General features: G+C 23.4%; 7 protein-coding genes across 7 annotated transcripts; 4 read left to right on the plus strand and 3 right to left on the minus strand.

Annotated features, from left to right (window-relative positions):
- Nucleotides 1-784: 784 nt before the first annotated feature.
- PY17X_0931400 (myosin light chain B, putative) lies at nt 785-5,158 on the plus strand (the record flags this gene model as incomplete). Its single annotated transcript, XM_022956041.1, has 18 exons — nt 785-916; nt 1,082-1,113; nt 1,240-1,303; nt 1,515-1,654; nt 1,798-1,906; nt 2,117-2,250; nt 2,421-2,504; nt 2,620-2,716; nt 2,818-2,900; nt 3,137-3,191; nt 3,326-3,454; nt 3,572-3,676; nt 3,790-4,137; nt 4,258-4,305; nt 4,464-4,616; nt 4,744-4,835; nt 4,949-5,002; nt 5,128-5,158. The coding sequence occupies 18 exons, from the start codon at nt 785-787 to the stop codon at nt 5,156-5,158; spliced, it is 1,890 nt and encodes a 629-aa protein (XP_022812233.1).
- A 1,190-nt stretch (nt 5,159-6,348) lies between these two features.
- PY17X_0931500 (uncharacterized protein) lies at nt 6,349-7,809 on the plus strand (the record flags this gene model as incomplete). The annotated part of the gene is made up of 1 exon (XM_722570.2): nt 6,349-7,809. One exon carries the CDS (start codon nt 6,349-6,351, stop codon nt 7,807-7,809), a length of 1,461 nt encoding a protein of 486 aa, XP_727663.2.
- Nucleotides 7,810-9,120: 1,311 nt separating this feature from the next.
- On the minus strand, nt 9,121-10,767 carry PY17X_0931600 (uncharacterized protein; the record flags this gene model as incomplete). The annotated part of the gene is made up of 1 exon (XM_722569.2): nt 9,121-10,767. The coding sequence occupies one exon, from the start codon at nt 10,765-10,767 to the stop codon at nt 9,121-9,123; it is 1,647 nt and encodes a 548-aa protein (XP_727662.2).
- A 2,693-nt stretch (nt 10,768-13,460) lies between these two features.
- On the plus strand, nt 13,461-14,381 carry PY17X_0931700 (uncharacterized protein; the record flags this gene model as incomplete). Its single annotated transcript, XM_719403.1, has 1 exon — nt 13,461-14,381. The coding sequence occupies one exon, from the start codon at nt 13,461-13,463 to the stop codon at nt 14,379-14,381; it is 921 nt and encodes a 306-aa protein (XP_724496.1).
- A 485-nt stretch (nt 14,382-14,866) lies between these two features.
- On the minus strand, nt 14,867-18,676 carry PY17X_0931800 (insulinase; the record flags this gene model as incomplete). Its single annotated transcript, XM_719404.1, has 1 exon — nt 14,867-18,676. The coding sequence occupies one exon, from the start codon at nt 18,674-18,676 to the stop codon at nt 14,867-14,869; it is 3,810 nt and encodes a 1,269-aa protein (XP_724497.1).
- Nucleotides 18,677-20,462: 1,786 nt separating this feature from the next.
- On the plus strand, nt 20,463-23,021 carry PY17X_0931900 (uncharacterized protein; the record flags this gene model as incomplete). Its single annotated transcript, XM_720556.1, has 1 exon — nt 20,463-23,021. One exon carries the CDS (start codon nt 20,463-20,465, stop codon nt 23,019-23,021), a length of 2,559 nt encoding a protein of 852 aa, XP_725649.1.
- Nucleotides 23,022-23,648: 627 nt separating this feature from the next.
- Nucleotides 23,649-24,241, minus strand: PY17X_0932000 (AP-1 complex subunit sigma, putative; the record flags this gene model as incomplete). The annotated part of the gene is made up of 2 exons (XM_022956043.1): nt 23,649-23,934; nt 24,060-24,241. The coding sequence occupies 2 exons, from the start codon at nt 24,239-24,241 to the stop codon at nt 23,649-23,651; spliced, it is 468 nt and encodes a 155-aa protein (XP_022812234.1).
- Nucleotides 24,242-25,019: the final 778 nt, after the last annotated feature.

A 25,019-nucleotide genomic window follows, 5' to 3' on the forward strand; every position in this document is an offset into this window, starting at 1 on the left:
TAATGTATATAGCTGTAAATTATACCACAAAAAATATTATATGTGCATTTAAATCGGTAAAATATTTGAAAAAAAAAATTGTAACAACAGACAATATAATACAATTCATTGAAAAAAAAATAATGAAATAGTAAAATAATAGTAATGTGAATAATATATAAAAGTTCTTAGAACAATTAATGTAAATATTTTTAATGGAAAATAAAATTTAATATTTTCACATAAAAAAAATGTTATTCCCAAGATTGTGCGCATATTTTTGACAAACAAATGTGTGCAGGTATAGCATTCTAAAAAAAAACAAAATATAATTTAAATATTTCCGCTGTGTAATTCCCAAACAAATAAATAACTATACATTTTATGTTAATCGTATATATATTATATTTATAATATTACCACATTTATTTTATATTTTTTAAACTGTTTTTATCACTATTATGTATGAATTTTTAAATGTGACAATATAATACTCATTAATTTTTCAAAATATATTTCTCCATGTCCACTATATTCCATATTATTTTTAATTATCAACAAAATAATTATTATGTCTACACCAAATAAATATTAACCACTATGTAGATTGCACTATATATAATCTTAATATGTATTCTGGCATTTTTTGTATATATATTTTAAATGTGTACGAATAATGGTATTATATTTATATACAAATTTTAAAACCAAAAATAAATGAGATTGTGATATTATCGAACAGATCATATACATATATATATATGACGAAACAAAATCTATAAATATGGAAACATTAAAGGGGAGTATGATACAAAATTTATATACCCCCCAAAACAATAAAATTAAAAATTATAATGAAAAAAAAACTACGTCCCTTTTCCGAAATAACGCAGTGTCTTTTTACAATGATGTCAATACCGAAGCAATCTTTTTATTAGTAGGAAATAAAACAATAAAAAATCGTTCATGTGTATATACATATTTTTGTGTATCCCCACCTACTACATTTTTTATTTTCTCTTATATATTAATGTAAAATTAGTGCCCGTTTTATGATAAGCTTTTGCACATATTGCTTCCCGTTTTATTCACCTATAATCAGGATAGAGCAACTCAACCAATAAACTATAAGATGTAATAATATAGATATATATATAGATATGCAGATATGTGCGTCATTTTTAATTTGGTTTCTTTTTAATGTATGCATACAAGAAGTTAAAACATTTTTATAAAATTTTTTAAATGATCAACCTATAGGATAAAAAATGATTGTGTTTTATTCAAAGAAGGGAACAAAATTCAACATACAAAAAAAGAAAAGGTCTTATATAAAAAAAATATAGAATAATATATGCTTCCATAATATTTTGCTGGCATTGTTTTTAATTAGTATATATATATTCACATAATAGTGTTATAATATTAGGCCTATTGAAAAAGATAAAATTGGATATAAAAATAAGAAAATATATAATAATAAAAATGGTAACATAAATTAATAAAGTTATATTTTTTTTCTTTTTAAATGATAGGAATTTGACAAAATAACCCAAATTGTAAATGATGCCGATTATTTAAATTCTTTAAAAAGTAAAATACACACAACCGACATTGAAAAAATTACAAAACCATTAGGAATATATTGCTCAAATGAAAAATCGAATAGCCTTGGGTAAATTTTTATTTCATTTTATTTATGAAAGTGGTATAATTTTAAATACATGGAGCATTTGTATAGTTAAACAAATGAGTAAAAAATATTATATATACTAAAATAGATTGTTATGATATATTTTATAACTTTCATATTTTCAGAGCAAAAGATAATGATGTAATTTATAAAAATAAATATGAATCCCTTAAAAAGGAGTATGACAATCTTAAGGAAAGAATGGACATCAAGATTGACCTTGAACTTATTAAGGTATTATTTGTTTTCACACTTTTCATGATTATCATATGTATATATATGTATATGCATATGCATATGCATATATTTAATTATTCTGGTTAAATCCAAAATAAACTATGCAACTATTTTGTTCATATTGTAATTGCTTTATTTTTTTATCACATGATTATTTTTTCTGACTTGTTCATGCAAAAATTGTAAAAAAAAATTATTTATTTACAGGCAGGAGCCTTTTACAACAAAGAAGACATACATGATATTCTTCGTCTGATAAAAAAATATCAATCTAGAATTAAAGAAAAGAAAGATATTATAGACACTCAAAACAATGTTATAGAAAAGATAATGGAGCAAACGTAAAAAATAATTATGAAAAAAATATATGCACAAAAGTGGAATATTCATTTTGTTTGTTTATATGTTGTATCTTCGTATGTTTGCTCTTTATATTTGGCATTATGACACCTCGATTTGTTATAGTATTATTATTGTAATTTTATTTCCTTCTAATTCGTTTCCTGTTTAGCAAACTAAATCGAAATAAGTTTGTCGTTGAAAAAAAAAAAAATGAAGATATGACGAAGATTTGCAATTCCTATTACCGCCAAAGGTTGTTATAGAATAGTTATATATGCACATGAAATAAGTGGAACATTGCCAGAACTACATAAACAATTGTTTCGTGTCTCTTATATATTTTTATATTTTTATTTGTTTATTTTCAGCAAAAAAAACCAAATGAAGATGAAAATGTTGAAATATTCATTTCTTGAATATAAAATGGCCCTGGAAAATATCGTCTCATGTTGTGAACAAATTGGGGTAATGGAGACACAAATATATAAAAAAATTGAATAATTAAACAGTTAAATATTTTCGAACTTTTTTTTCCAAATATAAATTATTTATATATTCATTTTTAGGGAGACAAAATCATTTTAATGGATGCAATCAAATCCGCCAAAACACAAACAGACTTATCCATTGCAACTGAAATGCTAAACATGTAAATCTTAATATATCCATATTTTCAGAAAAAGTGAAAAAAATTGTTGTTTATTTTAGATGCGTTCGAATGATATAGAGATGGTTTACATGAGTTTGTGCACAATTTGGAAATATGTACAATTTGGCTTCTCTTTATTTCCATATTTTTTTCCATATTTTATTTCCATATTTTCTTCTTCATTTTACTTCTTTATTTACTTCTTTATTTTACTTCTTTATTTTCTACTTTTGCAGAAAAAAAATTAAGGAGCTCGAAATGAGCATATGCTATTGTGAACATCATATAAATGTAAGACATAGACACGATATATTAATAAAAATTTTCAAATAAAAAATTTCAAATAAAAAATTTCAAATAAAAAATAGTTGCATTTTCATATAACTATATACATATGTATATATAAATGTATACCCTTTTAACAGTATTTAAATGAAGAATTGAATCTAAAACTACAAGAATTGAAAAATGAAACAAAAGAAAAGAAAGAAGCTCAAAATGAAATATATTCATATAAAAAGGAACTAACAAAAAATAATAATATGATAATCAAAGTAATATATATATATATATATTTTTTTTTTTGAAATATCTTAAGTTTTTATATTAAGTTTATATTTAAAATCATATTTTTTTTTTTTTTTTTTTTTCACATTTTATTATTCATTTAGATTTTGGAATTTTACCATCAAATGATGGTGACCATGGAAAAAATTATATATGACAATGATAACAATAATAAGTATAAGCCTGATTTTATCAAAGACAAAAAGAAGGTAAGTGTTCACTTCATTTCGTTAGATACAGTTCGTTTAGATACAGTTCGTTTAGATATTGTTCGCTTTTATTTTATTCATTTTTGATTTTTTATTCCTACCTTTTTTAATAGTACAACGAACTGGTTAAAAAGATTCTCGAAAGTAATAAAGAATTGAAGAGTGGCAATGATAAATTATTTTTATCAAATAATGTGTTTAAAGGAAAATTAAAGAATCATAAAGAATTTTTAACGAAGCATATGAATGAAGATAATAAAAATAAACACAAAGAAGATGTTAATAAAATTTCAAACTTGGCAAATCAAATAAATGAGACGAAAAATATAAATAAATCTGAAACGGAAATAATACCAAAAGAAAATAATTCTACTAATGAAAATGAACCAAAAAATAATATAGATGTAAATGTAGAGTTGGAGAAAATAGAAAAAATACAACAACTTATAAAGGATAAAAATGTAAGAGATAGTAAAATTGATAAAACTAATAAATGAATAAAATTAATAAAACTAATAAAACATACTTGTATATATTTCTCTTTTTTAAAATATGAAATGTTTAATTTTTTTTTTTATTAGATCGATAAATTAAAGTTTGAGGATTGTTTAGACATTATGTACAAATCGGTAACATCAAAAAAAAAAAAAAAAAAAAAAAAAAAAAAATTCTAATTTTAGAAAAAAATAAATATGTCTACACATAAATATAAGTCATTTTTGTACACAAATATAAGTTATTTTGTACACATAAATATAAGTTATTTTATTTTTTTTTTTTTTTTTAGAATATCGTATTAACACGTAATAAAATGGAGGAATTAAAAGAAATGGGATCAATAGGTGCAAATGAGTTTGTAACTTTTATTAAGCCATTTATTATAAATGAAGAAGAAGCTTTAAAAAATATGATAACTTTTTTTGAAATTTGGGACGTTAAGGTATGCTTAATTGTGTGGGTTCAAATTGGTGTAAAGCATGTGAAATTGTGAATATATACATATACATATATACATATACATATATTTTTTTTTTTTTTTTTTTTTTTTTTCAATCTTAAATTAATAGAAAACCGGATATATGCATAAGGATTTGTTTATGCCCATACTAAAATATTTTGGTGATCATTTGAGTGACCAAGAAATAGACTATTTACAAAAGTAACTGAAAAGGATAATATGAAAAGATAAATATGAAAAAATAAATATGCATGAAAAAAAACGTGTACAAATTTACGTGTCCCAAATCGTTGTACATTTTATTCCGTTTGTAGAGAGATAAACTTGTTGAACGAAGCCAACATTTCCTATGCGGATATACTGAAAAAGTAATAATAAAAAGAGGGGGACTGTATATATATTATATTTATGTGTGCTTAACTTTATTTCGAATCAAGAGAATATAGTTACATTGTTTTGGTCATTTTTTCATTTTTTTTTTTTTTTTTTTTAGGTGGATATATGGAAAAGACCAACAGATTTAAGATGAAACTACAATGAATATAAAATGTCAGATTAATTATTAGCAAAAGATAAAAAGCGTATATTATAAGACATACAAAAAATTAGTAAATCATAAAATTTAATTGGAAAAGCAACTACCCAAAGAAGTCATGTATACATCATAGATAAATAGATATAAACGTTGTTATTGTTTTTGTGTAATTTGTTTTGTTTTGTTTTGTTTTTTTTTTGTTTTTTTGTTTTTTTGTTTTGTTTTTTTTTTTTTGTTAATGCTACACACCATAACAATTGTAATGACAATTTTATTTGACTAATTTATGTTTCATTAGTTTTTTTTTTTGATGAACAAAAATAATATAACTATAAATGTTTACAAAATAAAAAAGTACTAGTTTGTATTTTATTTACATTATAGAATATTAGAAAGAGAGTAAATAATATTCCATATTTATTTTTGCACACAATTGTATATGGGTTTTCGATAAATATGAGGTTGTAAAAAATTATTAACATATATTGTATATAATCAGAATGTAAAAGGATATAAATTTTGATACTTATTTATTAATAGTAAAAATAATTAAAAAATATATATATATGTCATAGAAAATGTATAATAAAAATATATTACAATTTTATATATATCTTTAAAATGAAAAAAAATTATGATGATATTATGTTATCCCGAAATCGCGTATTTATATAATGGTGAAAAGCCCTTACTATCAATTCCACTATTTGTGGATAAAAATTAAAGAAAATGAAATGCGTTTGTTTCTTCCTTTAGTATTAAAATGAAAGATGCTGAAATAAAATAAAATAAAAAATAAGCATTAAAGGTATATTTATTTTGTTTTATTTTGTTTTATTTTGCTTTATTTTGCTTTATTTTGCTTTATTTTGTTTTATTTTGTTTTATTTTTTTATTTTATTTTTTTTTATTTTTTTTATTTTTTTTTTCCTTCCTTCCCATGGCTTTTAATTATACCTTTGGCTATTGAATCGCAAGTTTAACATAAACGAATGGCTTATAAATTATATTTTTTTTAGTTAACAATTAAAAATTTTGTTTATATGATATATCATAAAATTGCTAATTAAAGAAAAAAAAATTTCAAAATTGTATAAATATACATATATACATATACATATATATATATGTATATGCATGTATATGTGCTAGGCCCCTCTTCATGACAATGGGCTCACAATGGGGGGGAGCAAAAATGATAATTTACATGTTAATAAAAGTGGTGGAATAAATAAAGGAGCCAAATCTGGAAATCATGTTACTAAAGAAAAAGGATCAACTAATAATGTAAATATAAGTGGTCATAATAAAAGTACAAAAGGAAATAATACCAAACATAGGAATACAGGAAAATCTATAGCATCATCATCAAAATTTAATGATACATATGCTTTATTATTTCCAAATGCTTTACCAGTAAAACAAGTTTTGTGGGGACTGTATCCTCTAAATAAAGTGTGGAGACAATGTTCTATTGTTTATGCTAGACCGAAAAATAAAAGTTTAAATGATATCAATTTAATTTTTCCATTAAATGTAAACAAAAATGATATATTAAATAAGATAGGTAACGAAAATCCAAACAATAATATAATGAAAGAAAGCGATTATGATTATTATGTACATTGGGAAAAATTTGATAGACGTTTAGATTGTTGGATTTCACATGAAAATTTACGATTATTAAATAATGAACCAAATGATGAATATCCAATAATAAAAAATACTGAAGATAATTATGATTCTGATCATGAGCATGCTGGAATAGATAAAGAATATTTAAGAGAACATGAAGAAAATACAAAACTTAAAACTATAAATCAAATAAAATTTGGAAAATATTTAATTGATACATGGTATTTTTCGCCTTATCCAAAAGAATATCAAAATATTGATATTTTATATATATGTGAATTCTGTTTATCTTTTTTTAAAGAAAATGTTGAATTAGTTAGACATACAGAAATATGTGAAATACGACATCCTCCTGGAAATGAAATTTATCGAAATGAAAAAATATCAATTTTTGAAATAGATGGAAATTATTTTCGAATATATTGTGAAAATTTATGTTTTTTATCAAAACTTTTCCTTGATCATAAAACATTAAAACATAGAGTTAATTTATTTCTATTTTATGTTATAACTGAGTTTGATGAATATGGATATCATATAACTGGATATTTTTCAAAAGAAAAATATTCCAAAAATAATGTGTCATGTATATTAACATTACCTCAACATCAAAAAAAAGGATATGGAAAATTTCTTATTAATTTTAGCTATTTTTTATCACAAACTGAAAAAAGAACAGGCACTCCAGAAAGACCTCTTTCAGATTTAGGCGCAGCATCCTATATGGCTTATTGGTATGAAACATTATTAAAAGTTTTAATAAATTATGAAAAATTATCTATTCAAGAATTGTCTGAAATTACAAGCATCGAAACTTATGATATTGTTGCATGTTTAGAAGAAAAGGAAATTATTAAAAGTATGGCAAATGGTGAAACTGTTTATTATATAAATCCAAAACATATGAAATTCATCCTCGAAAAATTGAAGCATAAAAATTCTGACTTGTGCAGAAATAAATTGCATTGGGTATCCTATGATTACTATTTGGCTTTATATGAGTAGAAAAAACGGTGGAAAAAAAAAAAAAAAAAAAAAAATGTTAAGAAAAAATGAAGAATATCATTTAAAATATTACTTATATTATGCACAGTTCATATTTTTTTTTTTTTTTTTTATCGTTTAATGATATTTATTTTTAGTGCAAATATAGCTAAAAGATTGTTATACACATATACTAATGACATTGTATGTTCAATGTTAATAGAATTTTGAATTCAATTTAACAGTTTACATAAGATAGTACAAAATGTGTGCACATATTTGATAAATATGAGTTATCACTTTTTTTCTTTTTTTGTAGATTTATTTATAACATGTTAATGCTATATATATAAAACGCATGCATGTTCATATATATTTATGGATTTTTGTGTGTATATTTGTTTGTTTTTTTTTTAATGCGCACTTGTGTGTATCCATACATATATATGGGGTACATTTGATATCATAAGCAATTCACCCCTCCCCTTTTTTTTTTTGATTTCTTCTTTTTTTGTGTATTTAAAAATTTATGGAAAACCGTTTAGTTTATGGATATATCATGTATTGTTCCATTTTTCCTACTTATTTTATTCATATTTTTATTTATAAATTTAAAACTAACATCAAAGGTTAATAAAAAGGGTTAGACCCGAATAATATCCCCCAATAAAAATTCCAAATATCATTAATAGGAATTGTTTTAAACTTTTGACAAAAAAATTAATATATTATTATTCTCAAATAAACTCGAAAATATTATAGCATGTCGAAATGGCATACTGAATTTTTAATTTTTAACATTTTGTCCACAACTTAAATGTGCAAATATAACTAAAATTGTGGGAAGTTAAAATTGTGGGAAGTTAAAATTGTGGGAAGTTAAAATTGTGGGAAGTTAAAATTGTGGGAAGTTAAAATTGTGGGAAGTTAAAATGTTTTTTTAGAGTTATAAAAAAGTAAAGCAACAAATATGTACATACCCTCTAAAGAGGATGTGATATAAAAAATAAAGAATACATAAAATAAAGAATATTAAATAAAGAATATTAAATAAAGAATATTAAATAAAGAATATTAAATAAAGAATATTAAATAAAAATACATATAATAGGAATACATAAAATACAGAATATTAAATAAAAATACATATAATAGGAATACATAAAATTTAAATGTTTGAAATAGTTACTTAAAAAAAGTGATACCGTTAAAACATGTGCCAAAATAAATATTAAATATTAAATTTTAAAAAATATAGCGAGTTTGACATTTTCAGAGAGTATTATCTTAGCTAGCGAATTATGTATTTATTCACTCTTCAATTGTTGGCATTCATTCATCATCTCCCTCATTCTGTTTCTCGTCGTGGTTATCCTCACTCTCCTTTTTTTCGTCTTGGTTTTGCTCACTCTCCTTTTTCTCGCCTTGGTTTTCTTCACTTTCCTTTTGCTCACTCTCCTGTTTCTCGCCTTGGTTTTGCTCACTCTCCTGTTTCTCGCCTTGGTTTTGCTCACTCTCCTGTTTCTCGCCTTGGTTTTGCTCACTCTCCTTTTCAGCTTTTTCTTTCTCTTTTTTCATTTTTTTTTCGAGCTTTCTTCTTTTTTTTTCCTCTTTCTTGGCCTTCTTCAATCTTTTCTTCTCCTCATCATCATCAGCATCCTCAACATTACTAATTCCATTTTGGTTTTTATATATTTTTTCTGCTTCATTAATATAATCTATATTTTTCGAAAGTTTAACACCCTTGATCATGTGCAATATTTTATGTTCTAATTGTTTTTTAAATGCAATACCATATGAATTAGTAGGATAGTCAGAAAAAGAATCGATTCGTGCAGCCATAGCACTTTTACATGATAAGTATCGAGACATTCGACCTTTTAATGCTGTAGGGGTTTTAGATATATAAGAAGAGTTATATAATATTCCGAATTTTGGTGTTTTTTTATTTCCTTTTAATGAATTGAACAATGCTTTTTCAGAACCAAAAATTTGAATACTACTTGATGGGCATTTGGCTAGATTTACTAGCGATCCAGCATGGCTTATTAATCTTGCACTTAATGTATTACCTAATAATTCTTTAAGATTTGGTGAAACAATATCAAGTTTTTTATCTAAATAATTCCATAATACATTTCTAGTGTTTGATAAATTAATAACTTCATTTGCAAAATTTATAATGTTGTTTAAATCTTCTTCTGCTAATTCTTGACCTATTGATAAATTAGCTACTTTTTCTATATTTTCTGTCATTTCTTCATTTTGTGTTATTTCATTAATTTTATCTTTATTATTTTCAAAATCAAAATTTTCTTTTATTTGAATTAAAATAACTAATTTGCAATACATACAAACATCAGTTACAATTTTTCTTAACTCTGGAAAATGCCAACTATACCATTCTATAACCCTCATACTAAAAACATTTATATTTTTGTCTAAAGATTCAATAGTTCCTATACTGTTAATAATAGATTTGTCTTGTTTTCTCGGATCTAATTTTAATTTAGATCTTGAATAACTATGCCCTAAACCGATATTAAAATTTTTAATATCTATATCAGCATTGTTTATATAATTTTTAATTTTTTTTAAATAAAATAATCTACAAGCTCGAAATAATTCTAATATATTATTATTATGTACTATGTTAAAACCAATGTTAGATAAAAATTTGCCTAAGTTAAGATCAGCTACTCCTAATTCATATTGACTTTTATTATTTGGCAAATTCTGTTCTAAAAAATTCAATAAAAATGATGTTGCTTTTCCTTCATTAATATTAAGTAAATTATCTAATGCTGTTTCTGCTATTTCAAAAGGTATAAATGCACAAAATTTAACAATTTGATGGAATATATCTGGATTCAATATTTTTTTTTCAAGATTTTCATTATTTCCTATTTGCTCCCACTCTTCAACTTTAAGTAAGAAATACCCAGCTGAACATTCGAATAAAATGTACAAACTTTTCATTTTGCATACAAAATATTATGGATGGGGGGAGGGGGATGTGAAACGAACAAAACCAATATGCTGGTAAATATACAAAAGAGTATTCTTAAATTAGTTATATATATATATACATATATATGGATATATACATATATATATGGATATACTCAATTTCAAAAAAAAAAATAGAATAAATAATAATGTATACTATGTATTATGAGAAATATGCATATTTATGCTTCAAACCCAAACTCATGTAAACCCTTTATAAATTAAGGATGTTTAATAACATTAATAATAAAACATAGCATTTTCCCCTTCATAATTTCAAATATAATATATATAAAATAAATAGGGAAAAAAAAAATTATGAATTGTTCAGAATATTTATATAAACAAATTTAAATACAACATTAACAATATTTATTTTTATTATACCCAAAAAAAAAAAAAAAAAAAATATATATATATATACAGGAAAATCCTATATTTTAGTATTTCAAACTCAAAAATTGCATTAATTAATTATTAATTAATTAGGATTAATATACGTCATTTATATATATGTATATTGAATTATGTTTTATTACGATAATAGTATATATGCTATTATTTTTTTAAGGCGAGATTATTTTTATTACCCGTGCTTTGGGTATTTAAGTTTGTTCATTCGTTTTTATTCATAAAACAGTGTATGATAAATATAGAATATAAATTTATATAACCTTTTATTTTTTTCGGCTTTTTTCATTTTTCAGCGTTTTCCATTTTTTCAGTTTTTTTCAGTTTTTTTCATTTTTTTTTCAGCTTTTTTAGGCTGATTAACAAATCGTGATAATTTTTCCATTGAGAAATTTTGAAAAAAATAAAAAATACCTTAAACAGCTTTGGTTATAATATATTATGTATGTAAATAATTTTCTTCGTGTTGTAATATTTATTTTACTTTATTTTATTTTATTATATTTTATTATATTTTATTTTTTAGAACATGACTGGTTAATTATAATGTGAATAAATATATACCATTGAAAAGGTAAATATATTTTTAGCTATTTGTCGAAAATTAAAAACGAAAATTGGTATTTGCCTAGGTACCATTCATTAAGTACAAACGTGAAATTGATTATGTAAAATGACTCACTAAAATTTATTTCGAATAAAAATATATGAACAGTGCATATTATTTTCTCAAATAAAATAGTTAGTATATAATTTAGGAAGAATTAACAATGTTTTATATATGAATACTAGTATAGGTAAATATAAGGATGGACAATAATATTTAAATTTTATGAATATATAGATTCATTTCAATGTACATTTTTTGTGCTAAAAGTGTATAACTATGTATTTATCATTTATTTAATGCCCCTACTGTTATTAGCTGAACTGGTATATATATATGACTATATGCTGAATTGTTGAAAGAGCTCAATTTTGTAAAAAAAAATAATTATTAAAAGTTTGAATTTTTATAAAATGTAATATATATAATATCAGGAAAATATTTTTTTTCTAGCATTTAAAATAATACATTCACTTTTTTATATTCACATTTTTTGGTGAATTTGTGTGTGCGCAACATACGCGCTATAAACATAGCATATAATATGTACATGTAATAATGTATGCATAATATTATGTACACGTAATAATGTATGCATATAATAATATGTACATGCAATAATGTATGCATTAATAATATGTACATATTGTTTATTGTTTATGTACATGCTTATATTAAAGAGTGTATGTTGCGCTTAGTTTTTCCAGGTGATGTTTAGGATACATAATACATAATTTTAGTTGCTTTGTTTTTATTTAGGATCAAATATTATTTATCCACATATATTAAATATCAGCATACTTCGCTATATTAGCATTATTATAATTTTTTTCTCACTATGTGCTATTTTTTATTTATTTTTTTTCATTCGATAAATAATATTTAACATTTGATTTAGCATTTGATTTATTATTTTATTTAGCATTTGATTTATTATTTTATTTAACATTTGACTTATCATTTTATTTAACATTTGATTTATTATTTTATTTAACATTTGGGCTTATCATTTTATTTAACATTTTAAATTTAAAAAAAAAAAAAATACCATTTTTTGCTTTAACATTTTCCATTTCTTTAAGGGATGGAATATTTATTTACAAAATAAAATTATAAAATAAACACATTTATCATTAAAACATAATTTTTATATTTTTAATCAAAAATGAGAAAAAAGGGAATTCTATATGTTCCCCTTTTATTATTATTAGAATAAAGAAATATACGCATATATTATTATATAGCATATATAACATATAAATTGATATATTATGTCTTTGTCATTAATGTGTAAATTTAAATATATGGGAATACATATATTATACACACAATCATATATGTATAGTTTAACATTAAGCTTTTATTCAAGTATAAATTTGCTTTTTTTAAATTAAAACATTTAAATACGGACTAAATATAAATTAATTTTGATCACATTTGGTAGATTTTATATAAACAGACAATCATATAAAATAATAATAACAATAATAACAATAGTAATAATAATAATCGGAATAAATATTTACGATTATATAAATATTCGAAGTATATTAAACTTAGTATAGTTTCCTTATTTGGCATTTTTTTTTTGTTTTTTTTTTTTTTATATTTTTTTATATTTTTTTTGGTGAGTTGGTAGTTCAAAATGGATAGTAACAACATATTATGCTATCATATAAGTGATAAAGGAAAAAAAAAAAATTTTGAAAATATAAAATTAATAACTTTTGATCTTGATGATACTTTATGGAATATAAATGCATTACTTAATTATGCAGATAAAGAATGTAATGAATATATGAAAAGAAATTATAAAAGGACATATGATTATTTTTTAAAAAAATATGAATTATCTATGACAAAAATATTAGTAGAATTGTTAGAAAAAAAAATATATATGGATAATACTAGTATTCAAATATTAGCACAAATTCGAAATGATGCATTAAAACATTTAGCTAACCAATCAAATTATGATGAAGAAGAATTTACAAACGCAATGCAAAAAGTGTGGAAAAAGAAAAAAAATGATGTCCATTTATTTATTAGTTCAGGTACTTTAGAATATTTAAGAGAATTAAAAAAAAGAGGATACATATTAGGAGCTATAACTAATGGTGATTCAGATGTAAATGAAATCGAATTTTTAAACGAAATATTTTCGTTTGTTATAAGATCTATGGATTATAATTGTGAAAAACCTAAAGCAGATATATTTAATATTGCACGTAATATATTAAAAAAAAAACAAAATATAAATATAAAATCAGAAGAATGGTTACATGTTGGAGATGATATATATACAGATGTAATGGGATCAAAAAATGCTCATATTAATTGTGCATGGATAACTATGTATAGAGGTGGTAATGAAGTTAAAGCACATGAATGGTATTCATATCTAAAATTAAAACTTGGAAATAATAAAAATTCAACACTTGCACAATATGATCCTTATTCTGATTCTATATTTTCAAAATTTAGAAAAAAAAATATTAAATTACCATATGAATATGTAGATATAGAAATACGTCATTGTCGAGACTTAGATGCAATATTACCATAAAATGATAAACTTAAATTATTATTAGATGTACATATTTGTTATTCTAAAAGCTTTTATTATTTGTTTTTTCATTATCTTATCAAATTAACCAACTAGGAAACCTATATTTCTCAATGTTTATTCTTTTAATTTGTTGTTGTTTCCTTTATCTATACATATAGACATCCTTGTATATGAATATTTTCATTTACGTGATTTATTTTTTTCCATTTTATTTTCATTTTGTTAATTTTTTGGCGACTTTATAAGACTCAACCATTCAACATTTAAAACTCTGCCACTTATTGGTCAGTTCGGCAGGCAGCTTATTGGTCAGTTAGCTAGCCATTCGCCAGTCCGCTTATTGGCCATTCGCCAGTCAGCTTATTGGCCAAGTTATGGCGGTTGATGAAATGGGGGCACAAAAAATAATAAAAAATAATAATGATAATAAAAAATAATAAATTATAACAATAAGTAATAATGACAATGCAGAGTTAAACAGCCTATGCATCAGAATGTCCGGGGTAAGAATCGTCATCACAGCAAAATGAGGAGTCTGATTGAGAAGAAGAATAAGATGATTGAGAACAATTTTCTGAATTTGAATAATTTTCATCACTTTGAATATTTTCTTTAAATTGATTGTCTATAGAGTCATATAAATTTGGAGAATAATGAAGAGCTGAATTAATATCATAAGTTTGTAATAAATGAAAAAGTTGTGAAATAGATAATTTATTAATAATTCCTAAATTTATTTTATCTTTTAAATTTGATTTGATTGATTCTACTTTTTCTTCTGATGTAATAATTGATAAAGTTGATCCATCAATTGCATTATTTTTATCTATTTTAAAATTAACAATTTTACTGATATATTTTTTACATATTTTTAAAAGTTGGCTAGTTGTAACAGATTCTATATCTACCAATAAATGTTCATAAAAATTTAAATCTAAATTTTTTAAACTTAAATAAACAGTTTGTGAGGCTCTATCTGAGCTAATTTCCTGATTATTAAATATTGTATAGTAAGCACTATTTTTGGCTAGATGTAATTCATTTTCTTTCATTTCATATTGGCAATAATATTCTAATATTTTTAAAGCTTCTATTAATGCATTTATAATATCACTAGATCTATAGATACGTAATGTTAGCTCACCTAATATTGGATTATAATTTAACCCACATTCATAAGCATATCCACCTCCTCGAATTATATTATATAATGGTCCTTCTGTCATTGAAAAAAATTCTCTTAAAATAAGTAAACATGGATATTCATCAGATGTATATCCTGATTCTGTTTTTACTGTTAAATTTAAATATGAAACATCTGTACTTTTTATTCCACACATTATTGCATTGTATACTTTATCATTTACTACATTTTTTTTATAATCTTTATTTTCTTTTTCAAATTCTATGTTTAAATATTTGAATAAACTTTGATGCACGCACGTTCCGAGGGAGACATATTTTTTGCTTTTCGAGCTTGCCCGCACGTCACCCTTACCTTTTTCAAACTTGGCAAAGTTGGCCAATTTGTCATTTTCGCCACCTTTTTCACCTTTTTCACCTTTTTCAGACTTGGCCGATTCGGAAAGACTGGGGCGGTGAGCTTGGGGAGCCAAATATTTCGAACTCGAATTTTTTGCAAGGCTTTCTTGATTTTTTCCAAAGTCAAAAATATCAATATATGGGAATTTTACAAAATTGGCGGGATTTACAAAATTGGCGAGAGATTGTGTCTTGTCTACATCTGTAAACCATTTATTATACCATGAGAAGATATTGTCAATTTTAAAAAAGTTTGCATCTATAGTTAATACAAAATTGGTTATTTTAAATAATTGATTTTTCAATGTATTCAATTTTGATAATAAATCTTCTAAATTATTTTTATCTTTTATGGTTTGTAAAATTAATTCTTGTTGCCCAATAGAAATAATTCCAGCATTACTATTTTGTAAATATCTTAAAAAATATTCTATATTTAAAATCAAAGTTTTGGGTTGTGTTTTTTTTTGTAACAGATTCTGATATTCTGATTTTAGAATAATTTCTAATCTTTCTAATGATAAGTTTATTTTAAATATTGATAAAAATAATAAATCAAATAATTTTTCATAATTTTCTACTAACCCAACAATTTGAATACATAATAAATTTCCTAAACATCCTGATTTAAACCCTTTTGCATTCCCTCCTAAACTATAATTACTATCATAACTAATACTATATTTTATTAATTCTTCTAAAAAATTTTCACATTTTATAATTTCATTATTTACTTCTACATCTGTTTCAAAAATTAAATAGCTAAATAAAGGCAAGTATTTTTTTAATTCATTATCAATATTGTTACAATTAATTAACAAATTTAGAGAAACAAAATTGGATTCTATTTGACTTAGCTGCACCGGAAATGCCACTTTTTGCATGCTCCCATCAATTTGGCTCAGAATTTGTCCGGCGTCATTTTGTCCTGCTTCGCTTTGTCCTGCTTCGCTTTGTCCTGCTTCGCCTTGTTCGCCTTGTTTGCCTTCCCTTTGGATGGACTCAAAATTTCTGAATACGGTGATCCCATCAATTACTACATTTTTTGCTTTCGAAAAATCTACAATATTTAAAGCATCTTGAGGTGGCTTTTTTTTAATACCTTCTTTTATTTCGTTTATTTGTTTTACCATTTCATTTAACTTATCTATTCCATATTTGTCTTGCTCTTTCTTTATTAATTCCTTTTCAAAACGTTCGATTTCTTTTGCTTTTTTATAACTAGGATAACATCTTACTTCTACATAATTATTATTTAAAAAATAAATTTGTATTAAATTTTTCCAATATAATTCTGGTTCTTCCAATAATTCTAAATATATATTTTTCAGATTCAATGAATTTTCTAAATCTGTTACATTTCTACCATAAATAAAATATTTTATAATTAATTCAATTAGCAAATATTGTGGAATAGTTTCTAAATCTTTTAAATGTTGCAAATAAGATCTAATTATTATATTTTTTAATCTATTCATATTTAACGGATTATCATATACTTCTTTAATACATTTCCTTGTTATTTCTCCTACTATTTCCATTTTAGAGTTATTTCCATCCGTTTCAACTTGGTCTCTTTTTTCATCATGTTTGCATTCCTTAAACTTATGAACAACATCATAAATATCGATCACAAAATAATTCTCTTTCAAATCTTCAATAGAAAAATCTAGACTACTACAAAATGTATTCTCTTTATCTTCTAATAATTTTTTACTAATTGGGGAAGTTGTTAAATCTGTTAAATAATTTCCAAACAAATTAAGAGCTAGCTTTGTTTTAAAATCATTCCAATTACATCCTCTCCATGCTACACTAACTTGACCATTATTCAAATTATTACATGGATAATATTTTTTTACAATATTTGATTTATTTTGTTTTTCAACATTTTCTTTATTATTCCATGGTCTATTTATATTTTGAATATCTCTAAGAAATATATCTATATCATTTATTTTATTAGTATTATTTTTATCACAATTTTTATTTTCTAAATTTAAAGAATTATCATTTTGCCTTGCTTGTTCAGGATGTAAATTTAAATGATATGTTTCAAATTCATAAATTATATTTAAGATTGTATCATTATCAAAATTTCCAAAAATAATAGATGCAAAATTATTAAATTTATAAAATTTTTTTAAATATTCTTTTACTCTATTATTATTTGTTTTACGCAAACCATCTAAAGTACCACCAGTTTCAAATCGATATCCACTTTTTTTATTTGGATATAAATTATTTAATAATGTTCTTTCTACAATATTATCACAATCATTTTCAATCGATTTCATTTCTGAATAAACAACACCATTATGACCTTCTTCAGAAAAATGATGAATTTCTGATAAAAACATATTATCTTCAAGTGTTGGGTTTAAAATAAAATCTAAATATATTGGCAAAATATTAGTAAACCCTTCAATACCTACAGTTTCAATTGTATAACATGTATGATCAATACTGGTCCATGCATTTGTTCCTTCTGATAAACATTTATATGCTAAAGCATCTAATAAACCTTTATATGGATATAGATTACTTCCTAAAAATATTAAGTGTTCTAATGTATGTGGTAATCCTTCATCATTTTCTGCTTCTGTCAATAATGTAAAATATCCATATATTTTCGGACTATTTATTTTATTTAATATTATTCTTAATCCTGACCTTTTTGAGTAATACTCTTCAACACATAACCCATGTTCCAACTCAATTTTATTTATTCTTACATAATCGTGTACCATCTTTTTTTACCTATAAATCGATCTTTACACTTCGCGCGCTTGCCTCTCCCACGCTATTATTATTGTTGCCGCTACTGCTAGTGCTACGCTACTATTATTGTTGGTATTTTTTTTTTTTTTTTTTTGACTAGCTAAACATACCTTTGTGCAGGCGTAAACGTACAAAATGGAAAACAAACAAACATGTATTATATTATCTTATAATTCTCATCAAAAAAATTAAAATTTCAATTTGCTAATAAGAATTTCGTTAAATACAAATATTTCCTGATTTATTTTTTAAAAATGTTTTTATTTATTATTTATTTTTTGTACGCACAAGTATTTGCCTGTTCGCTAAAAAATATTCGAACAGTATGCTAACGTTTTTATTGCGTGTAGGAAAAAAAAAAAAAATAAAAAATAAAAATAAAAATAAAAAAATAAAAATAAAAAATAAAAAATAAAAAATGAGACTAAAAGGTTAAGGAAATAATTGTAAAAGTCAAACAAATAAGGTATTGTTTAGTCCCATTTTTTATTTTATTTTTTTTATTTTATTTTATTATTTTTATTTTATTTTTTTTATTTTGGAAATATCTATATACATGTTGCCTTCTAATTGTATCCCCACACACATAATACCCAGTATATAACTTAATAAAAAAAAAATATTTTTTTTTCTCAATTTTAAATATAGCTATTTTATTTTCTAATTATGATTAGGTCAGGAATTAATTTGACATTAGCAAGCGATTGTATGTTTTATATACACATTATGTAAAGGGATAGGTATTTGTTTTTTGACCAACCAACCAAAATGTACAATAATACGATATACATATATATATACATATACATATATATGTACATATACATATATATATGCATACTTTTTTAAAGGGAAACTAATTAATTGTTGCATTTTTTAAGGTGTTAAAACTGCATGAACATGGTCATGTAAATATGGTCTTATAAAATATAAGTTGCACATGTTTTAGAGAATATTTTTTTGAGTTTGAAAAAAAAGAATAAAAGAAAAGGGGTGTGAAAGTATGTACGTATGTATATATATTACACCTAAATTTTATTCTGTCATTTTTTCATTTTTTTAAAAGAATCCAGAATGGTGGTATTAAAAAATAAAATATAAATTTTTTTTGGTTAAAATGCACAATTTTATAAATGTGCTAAAATAAACAATTATGACACAATTATGATATTATTTATTTCTCCATTTTTCGAAAATACAATATAATAATATAAGCAATTTATTTTATGGTCATATAGATAAAATACAAAAAAAAAAAAAAAAAAAAAAAAAAATCGACATCATTTACTTTCTCCTACAATTAAGGGACTGTATCCATAGTAATAACACCAATATATATACATTCTTAAAAAAAAATAAAAAAATAAAAATATATGAAAATATTATATTTTACATAAACATAAAAGTATTGATATATTTTTTATTTCTGTTAATATAAAAACAAAATTGTTTTATATATCATTTTAAAAAAGTTGGAAATATAAATATTTTGTTGGATTAACATTTGAAATAGCTACCTTAAAAAAATTCAAAAAATATAGTTATTTGAAAATTATATGGTTTTTCACTTTTTTAAAAAATAATAAATATTCAAAAGATATTTTTATGTATATAGTAAAAAATATTCTCCAAAATTAACACAAAATTTTATATATAGGATATTTGGATTTACAATATTTTTAAGATTGTGTAAATAATAAAGAATCACCATTTAGTATTTTTTTTTTTTTTTTTTTTTTTCTTTTTGGAAATAAAATGAGCTTGTCAAAATTGTCAAAGAAATCTTTACAATTAATTAAAGGGTCATCAGTTTTAGAAAATAATGGACGAAATAAAATTGGGAATCTTCAGTTTGTAAGATGTATGAATACAAAATGTGTTCTTAATAAAAATATATGGAATGGAAAAAAGAAGGATGAATATAACTTGGAATATAAACGATTATTTAGTACATGTGAAAATTATGAATTTAAAGCAGAAACAAAAAAATTACTACAAATAGTTGCTCACTCTTTATATACAGATAAAGAAGTTTTTATAAGAGAACTTATAAGCAATTCCTCAGATGCTATTGAAAAGCTTCGATTCACACAAACTGCATCTATAAAAGATGTAGATCCTAATAATAAAACAGAAGGAAATATCATAGAGGATAAAGAACAACCATTTTATATTAAAATTTCGACAAATGATAAAGATAAGTTATTTATAATTGAAGATAATGGAATAGGTATGAATAAAACAGAAGTAATAGAAAATTTAGGAACTATTGCAAAAAGTGGATCCCAAAATTTTATTAATGCTTTAAAAGAAAAAGGAGAATCCAATCAAAATTCACAAACAACTGATATTATTGGTCAATTTGGTGTTGGGTTCTATTCTACATTTGTTGTTTCAGATTCTGTAGAAGTATTCACTAAATCTCATGAAGAGGGTTCGATAGGTTATCATTGGAAATCAGATGGAAATGGAAAATTCACAATAACTGAAGATAATAGTATAAAAAGAGGGACGAAAATAGTTTGCCATCTCAAAGAAGCTTGTTCAGAATTTTCGAATATAAATAAGATTCAGACTATTGTAGAAAAGTTCTCTTCATTTATCAATTTCCCCGTATACATCTTGAATAAGAAGCAGGCGCCCCTCGAATCTGCAAGTGCTGACAATGCTGCAAGTGCTGACAATGCTGTAAATGGCGACAATGTTGACAATGCTGCCAACACTGCCAATGCTGACAATGCTGGCGAATCTGAACAGGTTCAGGAAATTCTAATAAATAGCCAAAAGCCGCTTTGGTGTAAAGATGAAGTATCAGAAGAGGAGCACAAAAAGTTTTTTAATTTTTTAAACAAAAATAAAAGTTATAGTGATGAAAATAAAAGCTATTTATATAAACTTATGTACAAAACAGATGCACCAATGTCAATAAAGAGTGTATTTTATATTCCTGAAGAAGCACCATCACGACTTTTTCAACAAAATTATGATATAGATGTATCATTATATTGTAAAAAGGTTCTAGTAAAAAAATGTGCTGATAACATTATCCCTAAATGGTTACATTTCGTAAAGGGTATAATAGATTGTGAAGATATGCCATTAAATATAAGTCGTGAATCAATGCAAGATACAGCATTAATGAATAAATTATCTCGTATTATTGTTACTAAAATTATAAAAACATTAGAAAAAGAAGCTAGTATTAATGAAGATAAATATTTAAAATTCTACAAAAATTTTAGTTATAACTTAAAAGAAGGAATATTAGAAGATTCTACAAAAAACATGTATAAAAATGTTATGTTAAATTTATTAAGATTCTATTCTGTTAATTTAAAAAAATATATATCTCTTAATGAATATGTAAAGAATTTTAAAAATACACAAAAAAATATTTATTATTTTTCTGCAAATGATATAAATATAGCTTTATCATCTCCATATATGGAATCTTTTAAAAATAAACAAGTAGATGTATTATTGTTATTTGAAGAAATAGACGAATTTGTTCTTATGAATCTACAATCTTATAATGATTCAAAATTTGTTTCTATTGATTCGTCTCAAAAAGAAGATCTTGACGAAATTATCTTAAGCAATGAAAATAGTGATGGTAAAAATAGCGATGGTAAAAATGGTGATGATCAAAATAGTGATGGGAAAAATAATATGAACAAAATACCATTTACACAAGATCAGAAAATTGAATTAGAAAAATATATCAAACAAGTATTAGGACCAAAATGTTCTGATGTAAAATTTTCTGAACGTTTATCTTTATCTCCTGCAGTAGTCACGGGCTTTCTTTCTCCAACATTGCGTAGAGTCATGAAAGCCACTATGAAAAATTCAGATATGAATGATAATATGTTACAAAATTTACCTGCCACATTAGAAATAAACCCTACACACACTATTATTATTTCTATATATCATTTAAAAAATACAAACGAAGAAGTTGCAAAATTGTTAGTTGAACAGTTATATGATAATGCATGTATAGCCGCTGGAATTTTAGAAGATCCTCGTTCTCTTTTAACAAAATTAAATGAATTGCTTTTACTAACAGCTAGATATGCATATCATTACGAAAAAAAAACAGATGCACACTCAGAATCGGTAGACAAAGCAGATGCATACCCAGAATCGGTAGACAAAGCAGATGCACACCCAGAATCGGTAGACAAAGCAGATGCACACTCAGAATCGGTAAACAAAGCAGAAGCAAACAATATCAATGACAGTGCAAGTGCCAACGCTGAAAATGTTGAAGAACATGATGATAGCACTCTAAAGGAGGCACATAAAATATAATTTTTTTTTTTTATTTTTTTTTTTCCCACTTTGTTTTATTCCCCCTCGCAATACATGAGCATGTGCAGGGTTATTCGTCATTCTGCCCATCATTCTGCCCATCATTCTGCCCATCATTCTGATCATCATTCTGCTCATCATTTTTTCTGCATTTTTCTGCATTTTTCTGCATTTTTCTGCATTTTTCTGCATTTTTCTGCATTTTCTGCATTTTCTGCATTTTCTGGCGTGATTTTACGAACTCTATTGTTGACTCATTTTGAATGCTGTCAACCACAAAGTTAAAAAAACGAAAATAAAAAATGAAAGAGAATCATGAATGTGGAAAGATAAACTGATGGTAATTTATCTAGAGGTTATATTTATAATTTGGTAAATATATTTATTAGGTTATTTGTTCGAAATATATTGAAAAAAATTCGAATTTTTTTATTAGTTTTACACATGTATGCTTATACACAAAAAAAAAAAAAATATATAATTAATTAAAATGGATAAAATAAAAAAATGACCATGTTATTATCACATGTTAATATCACATGTTTGTATAAAAAGGTAAGAAGTAATAAAAAAAAAAACAAAAAAGGATATGTAGAAGACATAACTGAGCTTATAAACAATTTAAAGTTATATTATTGATCCTAATTTTTTATTACTTTTATTGTCTTCCATTAATGAATCTTGTGATGTTACAACACGAAGTATATTTTTTTTACTACTCTCTTGTAACTCTCCAGATACTAATATTTCATCAAGTAAATAATAAGCTTTATGAAAATTAAATATTAGATCTAATTCACAAACATTTCCAAAATATTTATCTAAAACTTCAACATAATGATGTATAATTTCAAGGGTTATTAATTCGTTGTCACTTTTATCAATGCATAGAATAAAAAAGAGACTAGCATATCTGCATAAAAGAGAAAAAAAAGAAAAAAATGAAAAAAAAAAAAATGAAAAAAAAAATGAAAAAAAAATGAAAAAAAAATGAAAAAGTGTCCTTTTTAGTCTATTCGTGATATATATAATAAACACCTTTTAAATACGAGTTTGTATTCTTTCCATTCCACAAAATTACATAACTTAGGGGTTCTGTTTAATGTTATTTGAGAAGTTTCTCTGATTATTTTTGCTTTTTCTTTTTGAGATAAGGGCATATACCATTTTGCAAGCCTCGTTTTGCCTTGACGGCTTATTAATAAAACAAAATGTATCATAATTTTGTGAATAAATAAAGAAACATAAAAATATATAGAATATGTACAAAATAAATATGTACCCTCCAAAATTTACTTTTCTTTTTTTATTTGCAAAAGGTACATTAAAAAATTAGGAATAATAAAAATAAAAAAATAAATATATTTATCATCCTTAAATATGTTATAAAAAATTCTTTTATTTTTGCATTTTATTTTTTCATTTTATTTTTATTTTATTTTTTTTTTTTTTGCACATACTAAATAAAAAATAATATACTTCTTAGTTTTATTCAAATTTTTATGCCCATTTATTCTGTAAATAAGTATAAGAGTGTATTTAAGGGCACTATTTTCTATCATTTTGCCATCATTTTTTCTATTATTATTTTTTTTTTTTTTTCTATTTTTTTTTTCTATTTTTTTTACATTTTTATTCTAAAAGTATGTGTAGGCCTACTATCAGCCCCCCAACATGACAATAACAAAATGTTAACAAATGTGTATATGTACTGCATACATTTTAAAAAATAAACCTTTTTTTATGTTACAACTTTCACATATACTCTCTTTGGCTTGTTTGTTTAAATAATTAAAACTTATTATATGGTATAGACAAAATCAACCAAAAAAATTAAAAAAAATTAAAAAAAAATCAAAAAAAATCATAAGCAAACACACAAAAAAATTATTTATTTATTTATTTATTTATTTATCAAATGCGTTGAACCTAAAAATTAATGAATTAAATAATTTGAAAAAAAATCAAAGAAAAATTCGCATTATATATATAATATAT

Source organism: Plasmodium yoelii, assembly GCF_900002385.2.
Source record: "Plasmodium yoelii strain 17X genome assembly, chromosome: 9".
Classification (NCBI taxonomy): Eukaryota; Apicomplexa; class Aconoidasida; order Haemosporida; family Plasmodiidae; genus Plasmodium; species Plasmodium yoelii.